Source organism: Gavialis gangeticus, unplaced genomic scaffold (assembly GCF_001723915.1).
Source record: "Gavialis gangeticus isolate Ggan-Ray unplaced genomic scaffold, GavGan_comp1, whole genome shotgun sequence".
NCBI classification, from domain to species: Eukaryota; Metazoa; Chordata; order Crocodylia; family Gavialidae; genus Gavialis; species Gavialis gangeticus.
The window spans coordinates 181,014,438-181,039,358 of NW_017729024.1; the positions used below are offsets into that span (position 1 = coordinate 181,014,438).

Sequence of the window (24,921 nt, forward strand, 5' to 3'; positions counted from 1 at the left end):
CCCCCATGGACTGACCTGCTGGGCTGGGGTGCATGCATGCTTGCACGCAGGCACTCAGCACCCTACCCCAGCCTTGGATCGACTCCAAGAGGCTCCAAGATTACCTCAAGAGGTTCTGAGATCTACCAGTGGATTGAGATGTACTGGTTGGTGACCATTGCCTTAGTGAAATCAGGAAAACATAACAGCATTCACTGTGGCAGCCTGTGTGCTCCACAATATTTGCAAGCCCGGGGGGATGTATTCAGCAAGTCCTGGTCTGAGGAAGTGCAGGAGGCAGTGGCCAGACAGAGACATGGGCAGGCAGGGCATGGTGCCCCCTACGAGGAGCATGAACACACTGGTTGAGGAGCCGCTGTGTGGAATTGCCTGGCTGCACACATTCTGGCTGCTGCAGATGAAGAGAGTGCTCTGCGGCCACCAATCAATCAACACTGATAGCTAAACCATTCAGCAGTTACCGCAGAGTGTTTTCATCAATACAATAAAAAAAAATTGTTGCAACACTTCTGTCTGTCTCATACGTTCATTGTCTGTAGTGGCGGGGGGGCAGGCTGTGGTGACGATAGGCTAAGGGGAGCCAGAGAAGGCTGAAGTCTACAGGTTTTTCTTTGCTTTGTGTGTACAGGGGTGAAATGCAGCAAGGATATTAAAATGCATTACCTACTGCTGGTCCCAGTTTAGAAATAAGAAATCCACATAAGTGCATGGAGAATTTCAGCATCCTGTTGAGAGAGGGGGGCAGTAATTATGAAGTGGCAATCTGTTCCTGTCTCTTTTATATCCAGTCAGAAGGCCAGAGTCTCTTGTTAGCATGCCGGGGGGGAGCTTGGATGGTTGGTATGTGGATTTGAATATGGTGGGTAGAGCGGAGCATGGGGGACAGCCCAAAGAAACTGGGATTTGGGGGAGGGAGGCTATGGAAACAGAAACTTGAACAGAGGTGTGGTGAGCAGTGTCTGGGGTTGGAAGGGAAACATTGAACAAAACAATGCCCCCAACAGTGCAGGAATGTGGATGCAGACGGGGGGGCTCCAGGCATCTGGGATTGGGACGCCCTGTGAGATAATACAGGGAGTGCATTATCAGGAGTTCCAATTAGCACACCACAATACTCCAATAAGCGTGCAAAGATACATATAATAAATTAATGGGGCGCAGATTTGTGCTCGTATTATAAGTGCTCAGAGAATTTCAGTGCCCTGTTCATAGAGTGGGTTGTTTGAGTGAAATTTAAAAAAAAAGCAGATTTAACACACAAAATAAAGTTTACTTGATGACATAGAAATGGAAAAATAAAAAATAAGATAAGAATAAAAATAAAGATAGGAATGAAAAGAATAAGAATAAAATAAGAATAATTAAAAAATATTGGTGTAAAAATTTCAAAAAATTAAATGTATAAATGTGTCAGTTAATTAAATTAATTAATTACATTAATGTAGTGACAATTGAATTAATTCAGTTAATGAAATCACACCACTTTCAGTCATTTGTACATACTAGTGAGCTCGGACTATGAGCTATAGCTATCACTGGTCTGTAGTGGGATTAGCAGTGTGCAGCACCCCCTGCTGTAATTTAGTATGAAGAGATTAGTGGGGTAGATTGTTATGCTGTGCCCCCAACAGTAATTTACTGTGAATAATGCACTGACCATTTTATGAGATTTAGTGACAGAAAATTAAAACCCACGATTTCAATTTAGGGGGCACAGAATGCAACCCTAAAGGACTAAACCCCCGTCATGTGTACAAGGGTTCATGATTGACAATGCAACAGCACTCCATTGGTCAAACTCCAGAAAGTCTCTGGTACTAATTCAGAAACAACATGCTGTCTCAGCCTTTGCACTGCCATTGGGTTGCAGAAGCACTTTGTCTCAAAGACATGTTCAGAACAAAGCAAACAAGCATGCACATGCCAGTGTAGGAAACAGGACTGTTAGCATTCTCATTCCATCCAACCCAGATTGTGTCTGATCAGTGACTGCCACAGGCTGCAAGCTATTCAGGATACATCTTTAAACTTCCTTTTATGAACTTTTTTTAGTAAACACCTGACTGTGTTCCTTCCTGTTTATTTTCTTTAGCACAAATTTAGCATTTTATTCTAGCAGATGACAGTAAACTATTCTGCCCTCTTGTAATATCACAGATTCTCTCTGAGAAGACCACATTCTCTCTTTCCATGACTTTTCCCCCTGGATGATTATGATCTGGGTTGTCTTACTCCTTAACTGTTTAGGAAGTATAGAACTGGTGTATGCCAACATGATTCCATCAGCACTTCCTCCTGGCACTTCCTGGCACCATACATTAGAACAGGAAAGAATTGAGTAGTTTTTCCCATACTACTCCTTCCCCTGACAACAACATCTAAAGGCCTAGACAAAAAAATGCAATGCAGGGCACGTCTACAGGAGATGCTAAAGTTGCAGTAGATTCATTCTACTGTGCATTAGCACAGCAGGCAAAACCCATGCTAATGTGCTGTAGAATGAGTTTACTGTGCATTAGCATCACAGAAAAGCAAGTGCTGGTGCTAATGCACAGTAGTGCCAGTTATGGTGCATTAAGTCAGTACCTGTAATTACAGTGCATTAATAAACATGTAGATGTTTGCACTGAGTGCAGTAATGCCTACATTTTAGGTGCTTTGGTCATTCAAGGGGAAGGCAGAGCCCTGGAATAACAGTGCAGTCTCCCTATGAAAGGGCATGATGAAAATTAAGATACCTCAGAGCACACCTAGATCAAGCACCACAGGGGAACTAGGTGAAGGATAGCCTAGTCTACAGAGCCCAACAGATATGAACTAGGAGCAAGGTGCTCTGCCCTATCAAGACTGGGCCTGTGCAGAAGCAGACCTTTAGCATCCTAGCATATTGTGAAAAATAGAGGTGCTGACAAAGTTTAGAGAGCTTCAAAGTGAGGCAACATCTTGGGAGTTAATCAGTTTTGGACCTCCATACCTGCATTCTGTCTAAATCCCACTGTAGACATCTATATTGCCTTCAGATCTGGTACTACATTTTCTAGGAAAGGAAAACAGCATCTACTCCATCCACATGGTAGTATTTAGTTACAGGAACTTCACCTCAACAACAGAAAGGCCAACTGGATGATACCTTTTAAACCCTGAACTAATAGAAAACTGGATGGGTTCAGTAACAAAGTACAGTATATATCCTTACTTCCAGCCCAGATGTTGGCCTCCAACCCTGTTAATGCCTTGCTCTTCTCAGACAATATGAAAGAAGCATGTGGGTCTCAGCTCTATTCAGCTGGAGCTGGGACTGGGGGTGACCTGGGTGCTAAGGTACATGGCTGACAGCCTAGAGGTTGCAAGTTCAAAGCTATAGCAGAAGTCCTCCTGGCATAGGATGTCAGATTTCAACAAAGCTACAAATTCCAACACACAGCTTGTTATAAGGACACAAAAAGGAAGGACAGAATCACATGTGGCCTATATTAGGGAAAATGTGGCATATGCTGATGAGAAAAGCCAAGGATAACAGGCATAGATATTGAGGATAGCTAGCCTGTGCTGTGCATGTTTTGCAGATCATGAGAGGTCTTCGGGACTGAAAAAGCAGCAATTTTTAAAAAGCTTTCCCCATTTTTTTCATGTCTCCTCTGCCTCATTCCCTAATTCAATTGTAAGCAAAGCATACCTAAGCATTCTTGTGCCCTCTTCCCCTTTCATTTAAACATTTATGTATGGCTTTTGGATCAGGGGTGTTTTGTCAAAAGGGTAGGAAAGCCAGGTACTCACTTACATGCTGATCTTAAAGTCAGCTCCTTGGAAGTACTAGGGTGGTTGAATCCATATTTTTTTTTGTTCATTTTATCATTCCATATTTTTAAATGAAACCACAATGACTTGTATTTCATATAGGAGTCTGAATACAGAATTGTCATATTTCTTTTATCCACCATCAAACATCAGGCAGTATAACACTCACACAAAAAATAACTTGTGCTACAGAGTTCACGTAATTAAAATTTGCTGTTTGGTAGCACTCCTTTGTATCTCTAGAGCCAAGCAGACAGTGCAGTAATTGAAGCAATTGTTAGAACATATTGTAGGCAATAGGCTGTAGAAATCTCCCCCTGCTAAAAAAAAAATAATCACGAATAAGAATTCTAAGACTTTGCTAAGTTAAACAAGCATTATCCAAGAAAATACTGAAGGTAAAAACTTAAATGTTTTCCCAAATTGCTTACAAGGTATGAGACTGGATTAAAAAATATATGGTCTCTAAAAATATATGGTTGCTAATCAGATACCCTTTGAAACAGTACATTAGAAATCAATTCAAATTGTAATCAGTATTTTACTTCCAAGTCTTCTACTTTTATTAAAAGCAACACAAAAGTTTCAGTTACAAGGTCTCTTTTGATGATAACACTAGCTGGCAATTAAAAGTCTTATGTAAAGCTGGTGTGTAGAAACCACAATCCTGAATGTCTTTAAATTCTCCAGACAGGCAGATACCCACATAGACCCAAGGAAAAGACAGGGGGATAGCAAGATTCTCCAAATAATCTGTAATTTTTTTATAGGCTTTTAGTGGCCAGGAGACAGCTGTCTCTCTACAATTTCACACCAAAAGGAAGTTTGGGTTGCCTGATTATATGATGTCAGACTTATTTGGCAAGAACTCCACAGGTAGTAGTAAAAGGTGAGCTGTGGTTTTGGCTGCAGTGGCTGTAAGTGACAGGAAAACAAATTTCATGTTCACATGAAGGCTGGAAGTAGAACTGAAATGGCAGAGAAAACTCTAAAGGAATTTACTGGAGTAATTGGTTGAGGTAATTTAACAGCCATTGGCTATCTTCTCTGAGGACTCATGAAGGTCAGGTGAGGTCCCAGATGATAGGAAAAGGGCAAATATAGTGGTCATCGTTAAGAAAGGAAATAAGAAGGATCTGGGGAGCTATCCAGTCAGCCTGACTTTGATACCTGGAAAGATATGGAGCAGGCCCTCAAGGAATACATTGTGAAACTAGAGGAGAACAAGGAGATCAAGAACAACCAGCATGGATTCATTGAAAGCAAGTCATGGTTGACCAATCTGATTTCCTTCTATAAGATGACAGGCTCTGAGGATGGGGATAGAGTAGTAAATATACCTTGACTTTTGCAAGGCTCTTGACATGGTCTCCCGCAACATTCTCCATAAGGTGGATACATAATTGATTGGATCATCATACTCAGCAAGTAGTCTTCAATGGCTCAATGTCTAGTTGGGAGGAGGTATCAAGTGGAGTTCCACAGGGGTCTGTCCTGAGTCCAATAATGTTTAATATCTTTATTAATTATTTGGATGATGGGATTGCATGCACACTCAGAAAACTTGCAAATGACACCAAGTTGTGTAGAGTTGCAGATACTCCAGAGGGCAGGACTAGGATCCAGAATGACCTGGAGAAATGGCCTGTAATCAAACAGTTGAGATTCAACACAGGCAAGTGTAAAGTCCTGTATTTGGGATGGGATTACCACATGCGCACATACAGACTGGGGAATGACTGGATAGGCTGAAAAGAAGGACCCGGGAGTTACAGTAGATTAGGAGCTGGATATGAGGCAATAGTGGGCTCTTGTTGCAAAAAAAGTCAACAGCATCCTGGGCTCTTTTAACAGGAGTGTCACATGCAGATAAAAGGAAGTGATTCTTCTGCTGTATTCAGCACTGGTAAGGCCTTACCTGGAGTACTGTGTCCAGTTTTGGGCCCTCACACTTCAGAAAGGATGTGGACAGTTTGGATAGTTCAGCACAAAGCAACAAAAATGATTAGGGGTCTGGGAAGCAAGATTTATGAGGCTGGAAGAATTAGGGTTTGTTAGTCTGGAGAAGAGAAGACTCAGGGGGGATTTTATAGTCTTCAAACACCTGAAGGGTGATTATAGAGAGGATGGAGATGTGCTTTCTTTGTGGCTGTAGGGGACAAAAGTAGGAGCAATGGCCTCAAAGTTAAGCAAAGGAAATGTAGATTGGAGATTAGGATGAACTTTCTGACTATAAGAGTGGTCAAGCATTGGAATAGGCTACCTAGAGAAACTGAAAAACATTCATTCTTGGAAGTTTTCAAGAGCAGGTTAGACAGACACTTGGTAGGGATGGCTTAGTCAGGGATGATCCTGGTTTAAGGACTATGGGTGTTTTTATACATGCTTGGAGGGGAGGGGGGTGGCGCTTTAATTAAAGTGCTGAGAGCTGCTATAATTAAAGTGCTCAGAGTGTCTTGTGTATCATCAAACGAGTTTTAGTTAAAGTGCCCCCACTGCCATTTTGAAGAGCAGGGACATTGATACATGAGCTGCAGAGGCTGGCTGGAGTGTGATGATTACCATGCTCCAGCAGACTCGATTAATCATGTCTGCACCAATGTGCTGTAATTACAGCACGTTACAGTAGCCTTCTGGTTCATGTATACACACCTTTATGATCTCATGAGGTCCCTTTCAGCCTTATTTTCCTGGGATTCTGTAATCCTATGAACTGTTGCTGTCTGAGGACTAGAAATGGGTTGGGGAAAGGGTCTTGGGAAAACTCTGCATTCAAAGGCTCTGAACTTTAAGAAGGGCTTGGAATATGAACACAAAGACAAAAACTGAGACTGGTAGCTTTCTCTATAAAGCAGATAGGAGAGAAAGGAGGGGCACTTTACAATAAGTTGTTAAGGTTTCAAGGCATCTTGAAGGTGAAAGATGTGGAGATTGCTGCTAGAAACAAGATCAACGCCACAGTGTCATAGACAAAATCTCTTTCTTTCTCCACCCCTCATTAAAAATATTCAGGCAGATTAGAAGCAAGTGAAGGGGAAAGAAGAAAACCCCTCCTTCCCCTACAACTCAATGTACCTAGTGTAAACTTTATAGTCTACATATTTAGAGTTTCTCTCCAGTTGAGTTACTATCCAGTACCCATTTATCTCTTAGCACTAACACCCTCCCCACTATGAACCTATAGTTCCCAGGTCTACTTATGTACTCATCACAAGTTTACTAATAACCAGTTGAATTGTGGGATGGACTGGACCATCAGAAGGAACTGAGACTTCCTTTTGGTTCATGGCTGGAGTAAAGCTAAAAAGCCCAAATTCACTCATGTCAGAATACTGGTGAATCTTAAATTCCAGTCTGAAAGTTTTACTTCTAACCTGTCTCCTATAATAACCAGAAAATTATCTCAGTAATATTAATAAGAAGCCCTCAAAAGGACAGAGTCTTACAAAATCATGGGCGAAAATGTTACCTTCTCTTGTTAAAGGAGGCAGTAGGCATGGATGTGCATAAGCTGCAGCTCATTCTTGGGAAATATAATAAGCAATATCTTGCAAGGTAGTATGCATTATTTCAAAAGAAAAACAAAATGTTCAGAGTAGATCATGTTGTTGGACTTCAAAATTGCTCCTTAATTTTATCCAGGTTATAATCTCCTTTGACACAGGCAAAAATTAAGTTTCTTAATTCATAATTAAAACCAGCTGGCAAGAATGACAAACCATGGAATTCCAATACACACATAACAGTTGGTAACCCGATACAATTCATGACCAGGGATCCTAGTTTTCCATGGGAAAAAGCAAAAAATCTCCACTTAAAAACATAAATATCCATGATTTTCTGTGGCAAACAGAAAACTAAGATCCCTGCTCATGACCATAACCTACCAAAATCACGTGCCGTTAATATCAGCTATGTAATTAATATTTTTAGTAGTAATAAAGGAACAAATCTGTTAGCTGGGAGTTGGTATAAATCATGGATGGCCAAACATCCACACCCTACAGGCTGCAAACCAAAATCTTGACATGGCTAAGAGTGTCAGGACACACATTTTCTGAGCTACACATTTCAAAGTCAGTTATTAGAGCATGGCACCCAAGCTCAAATAATAATAAATGAACAGGCAGAGAGAAAAATAATAGGTTTATTTAGCTACTTCTGTGTCTTCAGACACCAAGTTTAAACCAACTGGGCATATCTACATGTGAATTTAAGCAGGTTTAAATTTAATCACATTAGCTTAATGCACATTAAGCATTTTTTGGCAGATGTCTACACATGGTGGGACTTGGGACTAACTTTAGTCCCAAGTCAATCCAGCCCTGCCACTGGGGGAAGTTCTGTGGCCACTGGGGGGAGCTACAGCACTTGACAGCCATGCTAAAGCCAGAGCCAACTGTCAGCACTTGGCAGCCATTTCAAAAGCACACCCTCTGCACTGTGACCTCTGGGCTGACAGTTCTGGTGTCAGAGCAGCAGCATGTGCCTGCTCTTCTCCTGCTGCAGCTGCATTTCCCAGCCCTGGCTGCCCCAGGTCCTGGCCCTGGTGCTCAAGGACAGGGTCCTCCTCACCTCAGGGCAGCCACAGCTGTCCTGCTTACCCACCGCTATTCTGTGCGCCAGGTACTTGGCCACCTAGCACCTCTACTCCTGCTCCAACCACCTTCTGGATGACTGATACATGGCCTTCCAGGGCCCCCACTACTGCACAGCTACTCCTGCCAGCCCCAGGGACTATGGACTCCAGGATGCCACTGCTGAGATTGCCATCACCCTCCTGTTGCACTAGCCCCACTACCTCTGGACCCACTGTGCCAGCTAGCACTGGTGGTAGCACATTGTGCTGCAGGAATGGGACAATGACCAATGGGTTGACACATTCTGGATGACCCAGGCCACCTTTGAAGACCTGCTGTGCCAGCTCCAGTCCCACTTGGAGCACCAGGACACAGAGAAGTTCCCATCTGTTCCTGCCAGCACCTGTCTACCCCACCACCCACACCCCCTCTACCCCTGCCTGCCCCTCAGCACCATTTCAGAATACATACATGTTTGTAATGAAAACCTTTATTCCCCTCAGAAGCCCCACCCCCATCCCAAGAGACAGAAACCTTTTGTGTGAATTTGCAACATTGCTGAGAGAATATGGTCTATACCAGGGGCCCTGCACTACCTGGCCTCAGGTTGGAGGCCAGCTGTGTGCAGGTGCCCAGGGACCATGGTAAGCTGTTCAGGCAGGGCTGGGCCCAGGTGACAGCTGGACAAGACCCCCAGTCCTGCTTGGTCCCTTGGGATGAGCATGGTCTTCACAGGCACAACCAGACAGACGTTTGAAGTTGGTCACGACCACCCACTGTGCCTGCAAGACCTTGACCTTCATGCAGCACTTCTAGGCCATCTGGGAGTGGCCTCACACATGTATCCCAACTTAAATGGCCTCATAAATGCGTGTATTCAAGTGCCCACCCTGAGCAAACTGCTCTGGATGTCAGCTGTGCCCCAAAGTGGCACAAAGTCATATATCTCCTTCCAGGTCCAGTTTGGGGCCTGGGCACTCAGAATGAATATGAGCATGTGGGCAGAGCCAGGGATCAACAGGGATGATGTGCTGGACATACTCTCCATGCCAGCTTTCTGAGCCCCTGCACAGCTGTCCCTGCAATGCCAGCCCTGGATGTCTGCCAGCAGCACCCTGGACAGGGTCATGGCCAGCGTTGGGGAACCACATGGCAGAGCCACTTCACTACAGTGCCTGCAAAGAGAAAGCTGGGGGTGAGGGGCAGCAGGGAACAGGTGCTGGCTGTGCTGCCATAGAGAGCAGGGCCAACAGCCCTGGGGGAGGAATCTCAGGGTTGGGCAAGGCATGCAGCAGGCTGCAGCCCTTTGCAATCCTCACCTGTGGGCAAGGAGCAGCTCCAGCTAGGGGATAGGATGGGCAGAGGCTGCCTGGGTCCTGTCCAGTGGTATGCATGGGGCCTGGTGGGTCCTTCAGCACTGGCTCCTTCAGGTTCCCTGTGCTGTGTGCCCCCAGGCACAAAATGGCTGAAGGCTTTTATAGCCTGCAGCTAGGGGCTGCCAGGGAGCAACTCAGCTCTGGAGGAGAAGAGGCAGCCAGCCAGAAGACCCAGCACTGAATTCCCTTTGTTAATGTGCATTAACACATCAGCATGTGTGTCAATGTGCTTTAATTGGTCGCACTTAAATTTGATACTTGCTTTATGCAGGTATCAAGTTTAGGCAGAAATAGCCTAAATTTGCCATTTTTAAGGTGCATAAAGAGCACAGACATGTAGATGTGCACCCTCAATGTGCCTTAAATAGGGCTAATGTGCATTAAATGCCCATGTGAAGCACACTGATAGTTACATGTAGGTCATGGGCAATGGGTTGATTCCTCCTGGTGTAGTTGCTAAAATAATCCACTAGAAGGACATGATCAAATTCACTAACAGAGAAACATCATCCACCTTCATTAATACTGCAGCTATTTATTTGAAAGTAAATATTTTACACAAAAGATAATGTCTAAATTGCAAGAGGGAGTGGGGGTTTACAGTGTCACATATTAGAATATATGGTATTGGCCTGGCAAACCAACAGTAACTGAAAGCATGAAAGAAAATTCATTAAAAGAGAACAATCCATTTTCATCTGGGGAAAAACTAAATATCTTCTCTTATGCTGTGGGTGAGAGGTGCTCAGCCTCTATGGAATTGATTTAATGTTGAATAGGAGCAGAAAAATATGAGGAACAATAGCCTGGCAGGGATTCCTGAACAATGATTAGGAGTGAAAATCCAGCTCTGATGGGAATGGCTGATGAGTTTAACAAATTATTTATTCAAGGCAGATGCCTACAATCTTTTTACATTTCATGTGGGCGAGAATGTCGACTGACTCCTTAATAATTCATGCCCCTACTACATGCAGTAAACTGAATTTAGTTGTTTAACGCAGTGCCACATTTATTTTTAGGTATATTGAAAGTGACACTGTGTTACTTTGGTACAGATAAAAAAACAAAAATTTCATGGGGAATTGCTTGTTTCTTTTCTGCCCCAACTTTCTTCAGTAGTTTTCTTCCCAATGGAAAAGGGCTGGAAGTGCCCCAGTTTAGAGCCCCTCTAATGTGTGATATGTGGGCTTGGGTGCTATGTGAAGCTGCTCTAAGTTAGAACATGCTTCTTCCACAGCGCTCCTAGCCTAGAGTACCAGGCCTACCGGCAGACCCATTCTCCAGGTTCCAGGGTGGGTAAATGTTGGGCCAGAGATGTGTATTTACTGTTAATAAAGCTGTTCTAAGTGCACTCAGCAGGGCACTTGGGTGGCATGTTAGCTCTGCTACTGAAGCTTTTCAGTATTGACAAATATATGAGGAAACACCCTATTATTATACATGAGAAAAGGATACAGAACCCACAGCATCAAGGAAAAAGATGTCAGACCTCAGAAAAACCAGCCTGGGCTGGCTCAGAGCCTAATGGTGGTTGAGACAATATATCATTTATTAGTTTATTTGCTAATCTGGTCTTGACCACTCTCACAAAGAAAAAACCTGTCTGCCTGATTTATACTGTTGCCCATCATATAGTACGCAAATGCCTTAATAGAAAAATATATTGGAAACCAAAATGTTCCTAATGGATTTCCTGGAGTATCTGGCACTTCTTCCTTTATGTAGTAGAAAAACTCAGCCTGGGGTAAAATTGCAGTATAATTCATTTGTTAGGTCAATTTGTGTCTAAGAATCAGTGATAAGGTTAGGTTCGATTACTTGTTATTTATTTGTTATTAAACTGGACTAGATCAAACAAAAATTTCACTACCAGATTAGACTGATGTTTTACAAATTTTGGATCCAGATCTGAAATTTATTCAGCTTCAAGACTGGTTAGGGCCAGGGTTTTGATTCAGTCAGTTAGAGAGATGTGTATTAGCCATGCAGTTCTGATGTTGACCAAAATTTCTGCAAGGATGTTTGGATCCAAGGTTCTAGTTCAGACCTCTTGCAGGCATTATTCCATTTTTAAAATACTTAATACAATTATATCTCTTTCCCCTCCTTTCCTTGGTGCAGAAGCAAGAAACAGACCTCAAAAGCTTGACACAAGGATATAAGGAACAGTCTACAAAACCTGAAATAGACAAAAGATTCAATTTCATGACTTCTCCAATAAGTGACAGTGCACCAGCCAGCCTTCCAGCTTTGGAAACAATTAGCAGTGAAAACGTATTACAAACAGAACATACCACATTACAGATCTGCACTGATCTAAATGCTCCCCATGATATGGGGCACAGCAAACAGCAACTGCCATGCTGGGACCAAAGAATTAATATTACAAGTAACAATACAGCATCAAGCAGTGACATCTCACCCTGTCTTTTACAGGACACTGGCTCTGTTATGAATAAGCAAGCAAGTGCTTGTGCTGTCCTTGCTCCTACAGATAGATGTGACGAGCAAAGGAACAGAAGGAAAACATCTACTGCTAATTTTCATGACAGCAGCAATGCAAATACCTTCTATGATGAACTATGTGATCAATATGTGTTTGAAGCAGACTGCCAAGCCATCCTGGAATCTGTGAAACCTGAGTGTGGAGGCAGTGATTTATCTGCAGTACATGATGAGCTTCTGAAACTTCTCTGTGAAGAAGATTCAGACTATTCCTTCCCATGTGAAAACAAAGGGGTCACAAGCCTAGAAATTAGCCCTGCCGTTGTCGAAGCCTCAGAATTACACTTTACAGAAGGAGCCTGTACTGAACATCCTGTGCTAGTAAATATGACAGAAGATAATGAACCTGTCATAGATCTGGCAAGTGAATTAGGAACAGAAAAGGAGGGCTGTAGTGATTCCAATGGCCTGCTAAAAACAGATGAAGCATGTAGCAGCACATCCATAGGAAAGATTTCTCTTTCACAAATTGTGGAAACAGATGGTATAGGTCTGTGTTCCAGCTTTGGAAATAAAACAGAAGCACCAGCCATTCATTCTGTAACAAATGATATCTTAAATGCAGAGGAGGGCTCAGAGCTGGCGGCAAACAAAACATTAACTAATGTTAATGGCTGCATTCAAATATCTGCTGCACAGAAAGGGAAGCTTGCTGATGATAATTCGTTCCAATCTTGTGATACAGAATCTCCTCAAAGATTAATGACTGCTCAGAGTCCTCACTTGGAGCGGGACCAAGAAAACCCAATGTATATAATGGATGATTCTATCAGTCAATTACTTTGCATTGAACAGAACATACATTTCATAAATGATTCTATAACTAAGTGTAGAAATGAACCGTCCACTGAAGACACTCGTGATACATGTTGTCACCCAGCAAGAAACGAGGACACTAATCTTGACTTTGAACAAAAAGACAAGTTTTTCAGAAATGCCTCCTGTGAAAATACCAGTCAATTTACACAGGAAAAGCACCCGTCAGTTACAGCAGTCAGTAAAAGTTCTGAAGAGAGTTTTCATGGGAAAGAAAATGAGTCAGACCTGAACACTGCAAGTGACAGTAACTCTGATCCTTCAAGAGATAGTGACAGGAAAGCTTTTCAAGCTGCGTCAGATGCACAGGACTGCAGTCATCTAATGCATCTGCATAGTTCAGTCATGAGTCCTGAATCTGCAACATCTAGAGATGCACCAAAAAACGTAGCTCAGGTCCACAAGACAGCAGAGATAAGTGTGGAAGAAAAGGCCTCAGCAGAGGATCAGTTTTTAAGTGAAATGTTCCTGGAAAAATCCAAAGATGAAGAAAATAAAATGGACAAAGGTAAGAGGGATCTTGGATTAGATAACAAGAAAAAGACTATGATTTTAGCTGTTCCTAGACTGAACCATATTTCAGAATGTCAGTCTTCAGATTCTTATTGCAGTGCATCAGAAGGAAATGCCACCTCTTTTGACCACGGTTTTGAGACTTGGGGAGAGTTAACAATGGTTTCTCCAGTAAGTAACACTTGTAAATCTGGAAATGTAGCAATACTTAGTATCATTCAACCAGCTAATATAAGAAATGAATACAACAGTACAGCAATCCAACATTGTAAAGATACCAGTGATATGGCAGATAGTTCCATCCCTGGTGCCCAACAAGCAAATCTAAGAGAAAATTTAACTGTAAAACCCAGGAACCAAACTGAAGGACCATCTGTCAACATATGGGCAATGGCATGCTCTAGTGTAGAAAAACTAGTGCAGCCAGAACCCACCCAAATGGAAATAAAGATTGAGGAAAATTTCAGCAAGTTGGAAACCATGTCAGAGGCACTGCAGGACCACTGCCATGCTATTGTTGATGAAAACAAGGATGAGGCAATTTTGTGTAAAAAGAAAACTGAACAAATCCAAAAAGTCACTGACTATAGTTCAGATGAAGCTGAAGTGGAGCCTTATATGCGTGCTCTAATTAATGCAGATGAAGAGGAGCATATTAGGAATTACAGCCCTGAACAGTCCCATTCAGACGGGACACCTTCCAGTCAGCAGTTTGGAGCATCCGTTAACATGCCTGGGATTGAATATGCAATTGAGGCTACTAAGCATAATAAAACTGAGGAATTCACAGCTGGAGAGAGTCAAAACTTGATTCCATCAACATGCTTAACAGGGGGGTTAGTAAACCCCCCAACATGCGTCTCAGAGAACACCCATCATTTGCAGGAACAGCTACTCCAAAGCGAAACTCAGCAGCTCACATTACCAGTGACCACAGATGGTTCACTCACATCCAGAGAAAAGAGGACAAAGACTCAAGAGGGATCAAAACCCTGCAAAGTATCACAAGCTCTTGCTGGGCCAGAGGATATGAAGAGTAAGCAAAAAGTAATATGTAATGGGCCACTAGCTGAGGGGGCTAAGAAGAAAATGCCATCAAAGAAACCCCGACAAGAAGAAAAAGAAAACGTCAGTAAGAACTCCAGCTGCGTTAAAAGAGTCTTGAAAGCTGAAGCAGGTGCAGTTCATAGAGAAGACAGGATGGAGACAATAAAATTACCATCCAGAAAGGACAGTAAAGGTAGGAGGACACTTTCTCTCCATTTCACACTTATCTCAAAATATAGTATGAAATCCAGATAAATGCATCTGCTAAGTCTCCTTCAGCTAAATGTAGTCAGACAGAGTGCATTCATCTATGTGCATTTCCATTCGCTGAGCTAGTAAGTACAGCTATTGTATACTGCAAATCTGATCAGGCCCCAGCTGCCTTCCCCTAGTTGGCAAATGCACTATGTTTTATGAATTTTGAATACAGTTTATAAAGTAGTTTCTGCTGCTGCTTTTTGCTACTGAAGTCAAAGCTGGGAGATGGAATCTATGTTGCAATGATTTTGCCAGTAGAATTCATGCATTATAACCAGAGCAAACACAGTAATATCATGGCAAACTATACCTGCCTAGTGTTACTTTCACCGTTTTGTTACACCCTGCGTTTCCCTAAAGAAATTACATTCTGTTGGGTATACAATGTTTTTAATGCCGATAAATTGTTGTTATTTAACTAGTAGCATTGATATGAACAGTGCTATACAGCAGTGGTCTCCAAACATTTTTCATCGCGTACCCCTATCAGTAAAAAAATTTTGAGCATGCACCCCCAATAGATGTATATATTATATAAATATATATAAAAATAGAAGTTCTAATATTTTCTTTCCACACCCCAATGGATCGTCTTGTGCACCCCACTTTGGAGACCACCGCTATACAGACACAAAACTATGAAAGACCTGGTTCTGTTCACCCTTTACCAGTATAAAACCTGCTCAACTCTTTGAAATCAATGGCCTGCAAATGGCATTAAAAGCCACCTAATTTAAAGGTGAATCAGATCAATGGTCTGTATCCCAAGGTGCTCAAAGTCTAGAAAGATAAAACCCAGACAAAGAGATGAGGCTGAAGTTAGTTCCTTATTCCCAGTTCCTTATTCCTGATTCCCAGTTCCTTATTCATGGCTCCTTTTTCAAAGCTAATCTAGATCCAATAAAAACTTGTTATTAATGACTTCCACATCCTAAAGAGAGAGAATTTCATTAGCTATGCATATGTACTAATTAATATGTAAAATAATATCCCACATCAAGTACAGAGCCCTAAATGAAGGTCAGATTTGGATGGGATTATGGGGCAAAATACTTCTTGGGCCACCCCAAATTTCATGGCGATGCCACTGGGGGACTGTCCCAAAGAACCCTGACCACAGTCCCGCCTGGCCCAAAGCACAGTTTGGCCATGCCAGGCTGCCAACTAGCAGCCCCCATGCCCACTATACTAAGTATAATGGCTTGAATAAGGAACTGGCTTTCGGGCTCGGATTATGGCTAGAAATTCTTCTTGGGCCACCCATCAGAATACCTCGGTGCCACCGGAGGACTGTCCTGGACATCTGTGACCAGCGACTTGCCCAGCCCAAAGCACAGTTTGGCCGTGCCAGGCTGCCAACAGACAGCACCCTAGCCGCTGTACTAAATACATGGAACTGAATAAGGAACTGGATTTTGGGTTGGGATTATACCAAGAAACCCTTTTTAGGCTACCCTAGACCATGTCTTTGTGCCACTGGGGGATGCTTCTGGACATCTCTGACCAGAGATTTGCCCAGCCCAAAATGTGGTTTGGCCATGCCAGGCTGCCAACAGATTGCAAGCCACTGTGGTAAGTATATGGACCCGAATAAGGTACTGGATTTTGGTCTGGGATTATACCCAGAAATCCTTCTTGGGCCACCCAGACCACACCTCTGTGGCACTGGGGGCTCTCCTGGACATCTTTGACCAAAGATTTGCCCAGCCCAAAATGCAGTTTGGCTGTGCCGGGGTGCCAATTAACAGCACCCCAGCCACTGAGCTAAATTAATGGACCTGAATAAGGAATTGGATTTTGGGCTGGGATTATAGCTAGAAATCCTTCTTGGCCCACCCCAGACCATATTTTTGTGCCACTGGAGGACATTTCTGGAAATCTCTGAATAGAGACTTGCCCGGCCCAAAACGCAGTTTATCTGCACCAGGTTGCCAACTGTCACCACCCTCAAGACACTGTGCTAAATATATGGAACTGAATAAGGAACTGGATTTTGGGCTGGGATTATACCCAGAAATCCTGCTTGGGCCACCCCAGACCACATGTCTGTGGCACCAGGGACTCTCCTGAACATCTCTGATCACAGACTTGCCCAGCCCAAAGCAAGTGTTTGGGTACTGGCTGTTGTCAGCCTGGCACAGCCAAACTGCGCTTTGGGCTGGGCAAGTCTCTGGTCAGAGATGTCCAGGACAGTCCCCTGGTGCCACAGAGGTGTGGTCTGGGGTGGCCTAAAAGGGATTTCTGGGTATAATACCAGCCCAAAATTCAGTTCCTTATTTGGGTCCATACACTTAGCACGGTGGCTGGGGTGCTGTTTGCTGGCAGCCTGGCACAGCCAAACTGCGCTTTGGGCTGGGCAAGTCTCTGGTCAGAGATGTCCAGGACAGTCCCCTGGTGCCACAGAGGTGTGGTCTGGGGTGGCCTAAAAGGGATTTCTGGGTATAATACCAGACCAAAATTCAGTTCCTTATTTGGGTCCATACACTTAGCACAGTGGCTGGGGTGCTGTTTGCTGGCAGCCTGGCACAGCCAAACTGCGCTTTGGGCTGGGCAAGTCTCTGGTCACAGATGTCCAAGATAGTCCCCCAGTGGCACTGAGGTATTCTGATGGGTGGCCCAAGAAGAATTTCTAGCCATAATCCCAGCCTGAAAGCCAGTTCCTTATTCAAGCCATTTTACTTAGTATAGTGGGCATGGGGACTGCTAGCTGGCAGCCTGGCATGGCCAAACTGTGCTTTGGGCCAGGCGGGACTGTGGTCAGGGTTCTTTGGGACAGTCCCCCAGTGGCATCGCCATGAAATTTGGGGTGGCCCAAGAAGTATTTTGCCCCATAAACCCATCCAAATCTGACCTTCATTTAGGGCTCTGTACTTGATGTGGGATATTATTTTACATATTAATTAGTACATATGCATAGCTAATGAAATTCTCTCTCTTTAGGATGTGGAAGTCATTAATAACAAGTTTTTATTGGATCTAGATTAGCTTTGAAAAAGGAATCGTGAATAAGGAACTGGGAATAAGGAACCAACTTCAGCCTCATGACAGAGAGGCAGCAGCATAAAAGCAGCACAATGAAGCATTTGCAGTAGAGACACCATTTGGCTTAGTCCAGGGTCCCTTTTCATTTGTAAAAAATTCCATTTAACATTCACATCACAATGCAAGTTCAGTTGAAGTTTTTAATTAGTGCGGCATGAGAGCAGGGATGGACAATGAATGGAAGAAGGCTACCTACCTAGCAAGGGGCTAGGCTAAGCACAGACACTGGCTCTTGACTTTCTCCAGGGACATAGTTAATTAAATCTGTCCAAAGGTGATAGAAAAGATATCTTCTTTGCACTAAAATTTGCCTGCTAGAGATGACCATAAGAGGACATTAAGGGAGATGTGCTGCAGCAGGCAAGATAAATGTTTGGCACTGGTCGGGAATTTGCTGCTGAGAGGTCTGTTTTACAGCTGCTGTCATGACAATGTCTAGAATTGGCAATGTAGAACAAAACCAGAAATTACAGAAGGACCTAACAGGCATGAGAAGAGGGAATACCAAGCACATTCTTCCAAGGCAGCAGATCATGTAGTACACAAATACTTAGAAGCACCTGATCAGGGTCTGTGTACTTCAGTAGAAGATTCAAGAGAAAGTTTTTTTCAAAATTGTTCTGGCAAAGTGCAGGCTTATTGTATGTGGCTCTTACATACCTGTTTCTCATCTGCTTTGAACATGAATAGATATTTCTAATTTGTGGTGGTTGTGTGAGCCTAACATCTCAGGGCACCTACAGACATGCAGCGAGGCTGCTCCGATGCACTGTAATTAATTGAGCTGCTGGAGCATGGTAATTACTTGTGTACTAGCATCTCCATGCTGAAAAATGGTGGTGGGGAAGCTTTAACTAAAGTTTGTTTGGCAAGATGCTCTGGCACCACTCTAATTAAAGTGTCCCCCATCCCAGATCATGTGTATAAACACCCTCAATGTTTAGACCAGTGTCAATGAGGTGGGGAATCAATCCTATGGTATTAATCGCAGTATTTTCAGTCTCTGACTTGATGGTTAAGGTTGGGTAGAAGCAGGTCTTCGTACTATTTCCAGCTCTATCACATACCTCTTGAATGATCTTAAGCAAGTCATTTTTGGCCCTGATTCAGCAAGATTCTTAAATTTAGTTCCAATAAAGGAGTGAGGCCTGCCTCAAAATTAGATGCTGCAACACTTTCCCTTTAGACCTCTGGCCCCTTGAGTGGCGTCAGAATTCTTAGTGAGGCACCCGGGCTCCTCGCAGCATGCGGAGAGTGTTCAGTACCTCCGACAGGAATCCAAACCAGCTACAAAATTGGGCAGGGAGCCATCTGGAGGTCAGCATACTCGGGGCCAGATTCCAGTCTATGGATTCTGTTTCATCTATTAGGTGCGTAAGTGGACTTAGGCATTTAAGTGCAAATCATTCCACTTTGCTCAGTCTCTGAAAAGCAGTTAATAAGATGTGTGGGTCCTCCTCGTCCTCACTACTACTTTTTTGTGACTCAGTCATAAAGATTAGGTGATGGTGTATTACAAAAGTAGATTCACTAAGGGATTTTCAGAATTGAACAGGATGAAATAGAATTGCACTTATGGGCAGAGGGTGGATTAATGCATGGGCTCCTGCCAATCAGGGGTCCCCTGGGGCACCAGGGGCAGCATGGGTCAGGTGGGCATCCTTGCCACTGACTTCCGGGGTGAGCAGCAGGTGCCTCCTCCTCTCCAGCCAGGGCAGGGCCTGGGCCCAGCAATAGGGGAGAGCACAGGGCTCCCTGTGGGCAGCAGCAACTTCCTGGGTTTGTCTGCTGCCAGGAGACCCCATGGGTGGTCCCGCTTCTGCTCCCAGCCATCTGCAGACAGCCTCTGGCACCAGCACCACTGGCACAGGACAGGACGGCCCCATCCCACCCCACCTGGGCCAGCAGAGGGAGTAGGCAGGCAGCCAGGGGCTGACCTCATAGCCCTCCACAAACCAGCACCAATCCATCCCACAGACCTGGGGGATCAGAGCCCCAGCTGCATGACACCTGCCAGGTGGAGGGCCTGGGCTGGGGCTGCCTTAATCTCAGTGGTGCTTGCACGCCTGGCTCACCCCAGATGCACCAAGGAGGCCAGGTGGGCCCAGCTGCAGCCCCCTGGCAGGTGCAGAGGGAACCTGCCCTCACCTGGTGCAGGGGAGGGGGCTCCAATTTTCTGGGGCCTAGGGCCCCAATAAATGTTAATTTGCCACTGCTTAGGAGCCTGTGTTCACCTACAGGGCAAATAGAATCTGGCTCTTGGTATATATCAGCTTGGTGCTTGCCAAAAGAAGTTGGGGATAGGAGGTATGTCTTAAATCCCAGGTCCCACTTTGGGCTGTAAGGAGGTGTCTCTATCCATTTGGAATCTATGGAGTTGAAGCCTTTCCTGGAAGTAGCTGACTGGCACAGAAATAAGCAGAGCTCAATGTTTTAAAGAACTGGTGCTGGTGTTCCCTATTATATAATAGCATAGGCTGATTGCAGACTTTAAAAAATCATGGTTTGGGGGATTTTTTTTTACAAGAAGCAGCAGCATGTTGCTGTGGAGCCAGGTCAATGTAACTGTATAGATCAGGTGCTTCAGCAAAGCTTTTTGGCACTTTTAGCTAATAGCTGATTCAACCAGCTGTTAGATGAAAGTGTCAAAAATCCCCACTAAAGCACCCAATCTATACAGATGTTGAGCAAGCCAGGTCCAACTGAGGCACTGTCTTTTTTGGGCATGTGTGGGGCTCAGTGCAGGAATGTGCTGAGTGAAAACAAAGCACCATTTTGTTTTGTTTTTTTAATATTTGCAAGCAGCCTTACAGTGCTCACCCAGGAAAGAGAAGTCATGAGCTCAATTTCCTCTTCTGCCTTCATGTCTCATCTCCCTGAAGAATGCCCTATCAACAAACTATGGCTAGGTACAGACATTCAAAAAGCTGGAGGCAGAATCAATCCAAGTTATGCAGCTTTTTGTAAGCGGCATAGACTAGATCGGTAGTGAACAGAATGCACGTTCACCCTTTGGTGAGGGGAGCACTCAAGCTGCCTGCACAGGATGAGGCCAGCAGGTTGGGGGTGGTCCAGCTGCCTCATGGGCTCCCTAGGCTGCCAAAGACTGCTGAGTGCAGGCGAGTGCCCAGGCCACCCTGACTGGATGCTGGGCATAGATGAGCATACCTCCAACCCCCTGCTGCATCATGTCAGCCACAGGCATCTGTCAGCTACAAGCGTGCAGAAGAAGGAGGTAAGGAAGCCATCTTTTTTCCTGTGCATGTGCTGGACACCTGTGTGCTTAGTCTGTGCCCCACACCCTGTCATGAAGTACCCCACAATGTGTATACAGCCCTGATACAGAGGCCAGGAGAATCCCTGTGCTCAGGTGCAGCCCCATAGAGCCCAACTGGGCTACCAGAAACAGGTGAGCATGTCTCCTCCCACTACCTGCCTGTGGCTGACAAATGCCTATAGTTGAAAGATGCCATAGCAGGGTGTTGGGGGCATTCTCATCCATCCCCGACAGCCTGGATGGGCTCCATGGGGCTGTGCCTAAGCACGAGGGTTCTCTTGGGCTCTGTGTGTGCATTGTGGGGTGCTTCATGACGGGGTGTGGGGGCCTGTAACAGGGGGCTTCCTCGGGCCGATTTAACTATGGCCTGCCCACCTGTTTTTGGGCTAACCACCTGCATTCTCGCCCACCACACCTTGTTGGAATTAATTAGTTAATGATGTAATTAAGCAGGAGGCTGCCCATTTCCTGCCCTGATGCCAGGGGGCACTATCTGTGGCTCCATTCCTCCCCTACACCGCAGCCCAAGCCTTGCAGATGGCATTTAGATGGTATCATAATCACTGTCCCCCCGGCCCAGAATCCTCCTTGTTGAACCCCACCTGGATTCCTTTCCTCAGGCGGTCTCATCCGCCTTCATACTAGGCAGCATAGCACCCTGAACCGCCTCCCCTTCGGGTGTAGCCCCCCTGGGACCTTCGGCTCACTAGCCCTGGCCCACCTCCAGGCCAGCCAGAACCCGAGGCCCTCAGCTCTTGGGCTTTCCTCATGGTGGGCCCCCGGCTCTTCAACCCTTCCAGTCCTGGCCCCAGCATGGACTAGTCAGGGGAAGTCCAGACAGGTGCAAGTCTATGGCCTTTTTGCTCTCTCCGGGGTCTACCCTCTAGACCCTACAAACAAGGGGTAACCCACCCCATTGTGGGAGCTAGGGGTTAAGGCACCCTGACCCCCCTTTCACAGGGGTGGTAACTGGCCTGGCATTTCTTGGGGGTTCCCACGCCACTGGGAGCCCCACTAGGCTACCCACTCCCAGCAGGGTGCAGTTTCAGGTCATGCCCAGGACCAGGAGCCTCCTTATCATCCCCTACAGCACCTTCCTTACCTCCAGATGATACCAGCAGCCCTCCAGCCAGGCAATGTTGTTGCCTGGCCTCCAGCAACAGAACTGCTCTGTTTATATGGGCAGCCCCAGGTTCAAAATGGCTGCCCTCATCAGGCACCTGGTAGCTGCCAGCTCCAGGCCCTTAAAGTGGCAGGCACACACAGTGCCCTGCCACAGGGCCAATCCCAGGGACATGGGTACCCAGGTGCCAGGACTTGTACACAGGAAAACAGATGCCTCCCTTCTCCCACCCACCTTGCTGCCTGCCTGCTGCTGACAGCTGGGCAGAGGCAGGAGATGAGGGGGCAGAAAGGATCTGGGCTGACATGGCTGTGGGCAAGCTCGGCAGTGGGGCTCACTGGATGTTCAGCCAGAGCAGTCCGAGCATATGCCGAGTACTAACATACCTCCCTGTGGGGGGGCAGGAGGAGTTTGCGGGGGCTGCAAAGGAGGCTGGGATGCTGGACGACAGCAACCTAACTTGGATTGATAGGGAAACTGTCACTGAAGTTTGATGCACTGGTCTAATCTAAATCAATTATATTTGAGTGCACATTGATGCAGGCCTTAGACCGGGTTCTGCCATTTTTAAATGTGCATCGAAATTCTGTTCTCTTACGGGTTTAGACCAGTTTCTAGTCACTTAGACTGGTAAAAAGTGTAATGTCTGTACCTGGTCTATAAACTAGTTTGACAGGGTGGGTACTCTACCCTTCCTGTTGAAACTGCACCACCATGTAGAAAAGAGGTCACGGACTAGAGAGAGCACACAAGCACAGGCATGACTTTGTAGCCTAGTGCTTAGGGCACAGGGAGTCCTGGAGTGTTGTCCTACTGTCAGGACCACTTCTGTATTTTATATTAAGCTGTCATTGGATAGAATACAGAAACCACTGTTGGTATCTCCTCTCCCAGGTAAAGACCCCAACACTAAGCTAGAGAGTCTTACTCTCTTTCTGACCCATTGAATTTGGAATTCTCTTCTGTACAGGGGCACAACTTTAATAGGCAAAAATGTTCCACTAGGAATAACCTGTAACCTGGATATATAAACACCCCAAAGGCCTGGAATGTTTTGGATCCAAGATTCAGCCTATTTGGCTTACTTTAAAGCTAGGGCTAGTTACAAAATTTGGATCTGGGGTTGAATTTTGAACTTCACATTTTAGACATGTTGGGCATTTATACACATACTTTTCTGTCTAATGAATCACGAGTCATGATGTGCCGGAGATTGCTGCTTAATTGAGTCTGCTCCACATGCGAGCTGAGGCAAACTGCGCTGCACCACGTGCAGCTGTATAAGCGGTGAAATGCACATCAGCACACAGAAAATGGTGGCAGTGTGCTTTTGAACTAAAGCGCATCCAATGTTTTTTAGTTCAAAAGCATGCTGCCGCCATTTTCTCAGCATTGATGTGCATTTTGCTGCTTATACAACTGCATGCGTCGCAGCACTGGGCGCCTTCCATGAGTAAAAATGCCCATTCTGCTCTGAGGTTGCAGCGTGGGTTCTAGAAATGGTGCTTCCGTAGTTTTTAAGATATATTTGGTAACATAACTAAAGGTGGGCAAGCAGGGCACCAGCCCCAAGCATCAACTTACATGAGGTATAAAATGGGTGGCTGTCACTGGTGCCACTCCATCTGCCACTGCCGTCAAGGGAGCAAAAACTGCTTGTTAATGCTTATAACTGTGTGTTACTGTCCAGCTGGTACCCAGATTACAGGTAACCTAGTTGATAGGCTACTGATAAAAGAGGCAACCTTTTATTTGCTTGCACCTTAAAATATGAAAACAAATATTTATCTTAACCCATGACTGCACAGCATAGATTCTTACCTATACCAGCTTGGGAGACTCAGGAAGTGGGAAGAGGGTGGAACAGAGATTGGCAGCAGGTCTTCTTGATTTTGCTGAGTTCTCCAGATTTCCCTCCAGCTTATGCCCAATATTTATAGATGGCTGGTTCTGATATTCTAATAAATGATCTCTGATTGGTTTTATTTAAATTTCTTTGTTACACTGAAACTTTTGGAACTGGACTGAACCAAATCTCTTATGAACTTGGAAGGTGTCAATTATTTGGGATTTATAGCCTTGGTAAAGAGGGAGGGTTTCTTATCTCGTTTCCTTCCCCATTGTGGAACGTTGTTCCTGTTTCTTTTTTACCTTATTTTATGGTCTTCTCTGACAAGGCTGTTTTTGCTTTTACAAATGTTTTGAACTGAGCATTTTAACAAAAATATATCTATTCTAGTAAAATAGCATCTAATACATTTGGCGACATCAATCACTACTACTATTTTTAAGATAAGATAAACCTAAGATATTGTGTATATGGATATCTAATGTTTCATAGTTTCATAGTTTCTAGGGTCGGAAGGGACCTGAGCAGATCATCTAGTCCGACCCCCTGCCATGGCAGGAAGAGCACTGGGGTCAAATGACCCCAGTAAGGTGTTCATCCAACCTCCTCTTAAAACCCCCCAGGGTGGGAGCCTGCACCACCTCACTTGGAAGCTGGTTCCAGACCCTAGCCGCCCTGACCGTGAAGTAGCGCCTCCTGATGTCCAACTTAAACCTTCCCTCCGCCAGCTTGTG

General features: G+C 44.9%; 1 protein-coding gene across 1 annotated transcript in view; it reads left to right on the top strand.

Moving 5' to 3' along the window:
* ALPK2 (alpha kinase 2) overlaps positions 1-24,921 on the top strand; it is a 93,710-nt gene that overhangs the window by 32,116 nt on the left and 36,673 nt on the right. The window contains exon 2 of the mRNA XM_019518301.1: positions 11,879-14,831. Coding sequence (XP_019373846.1) covers positions 11,879-14,831 — 2,953 coding nt within the window. The remainder of the gene's footprint in view (positions 1-11,878; positions 14,832-24,921) is intronic.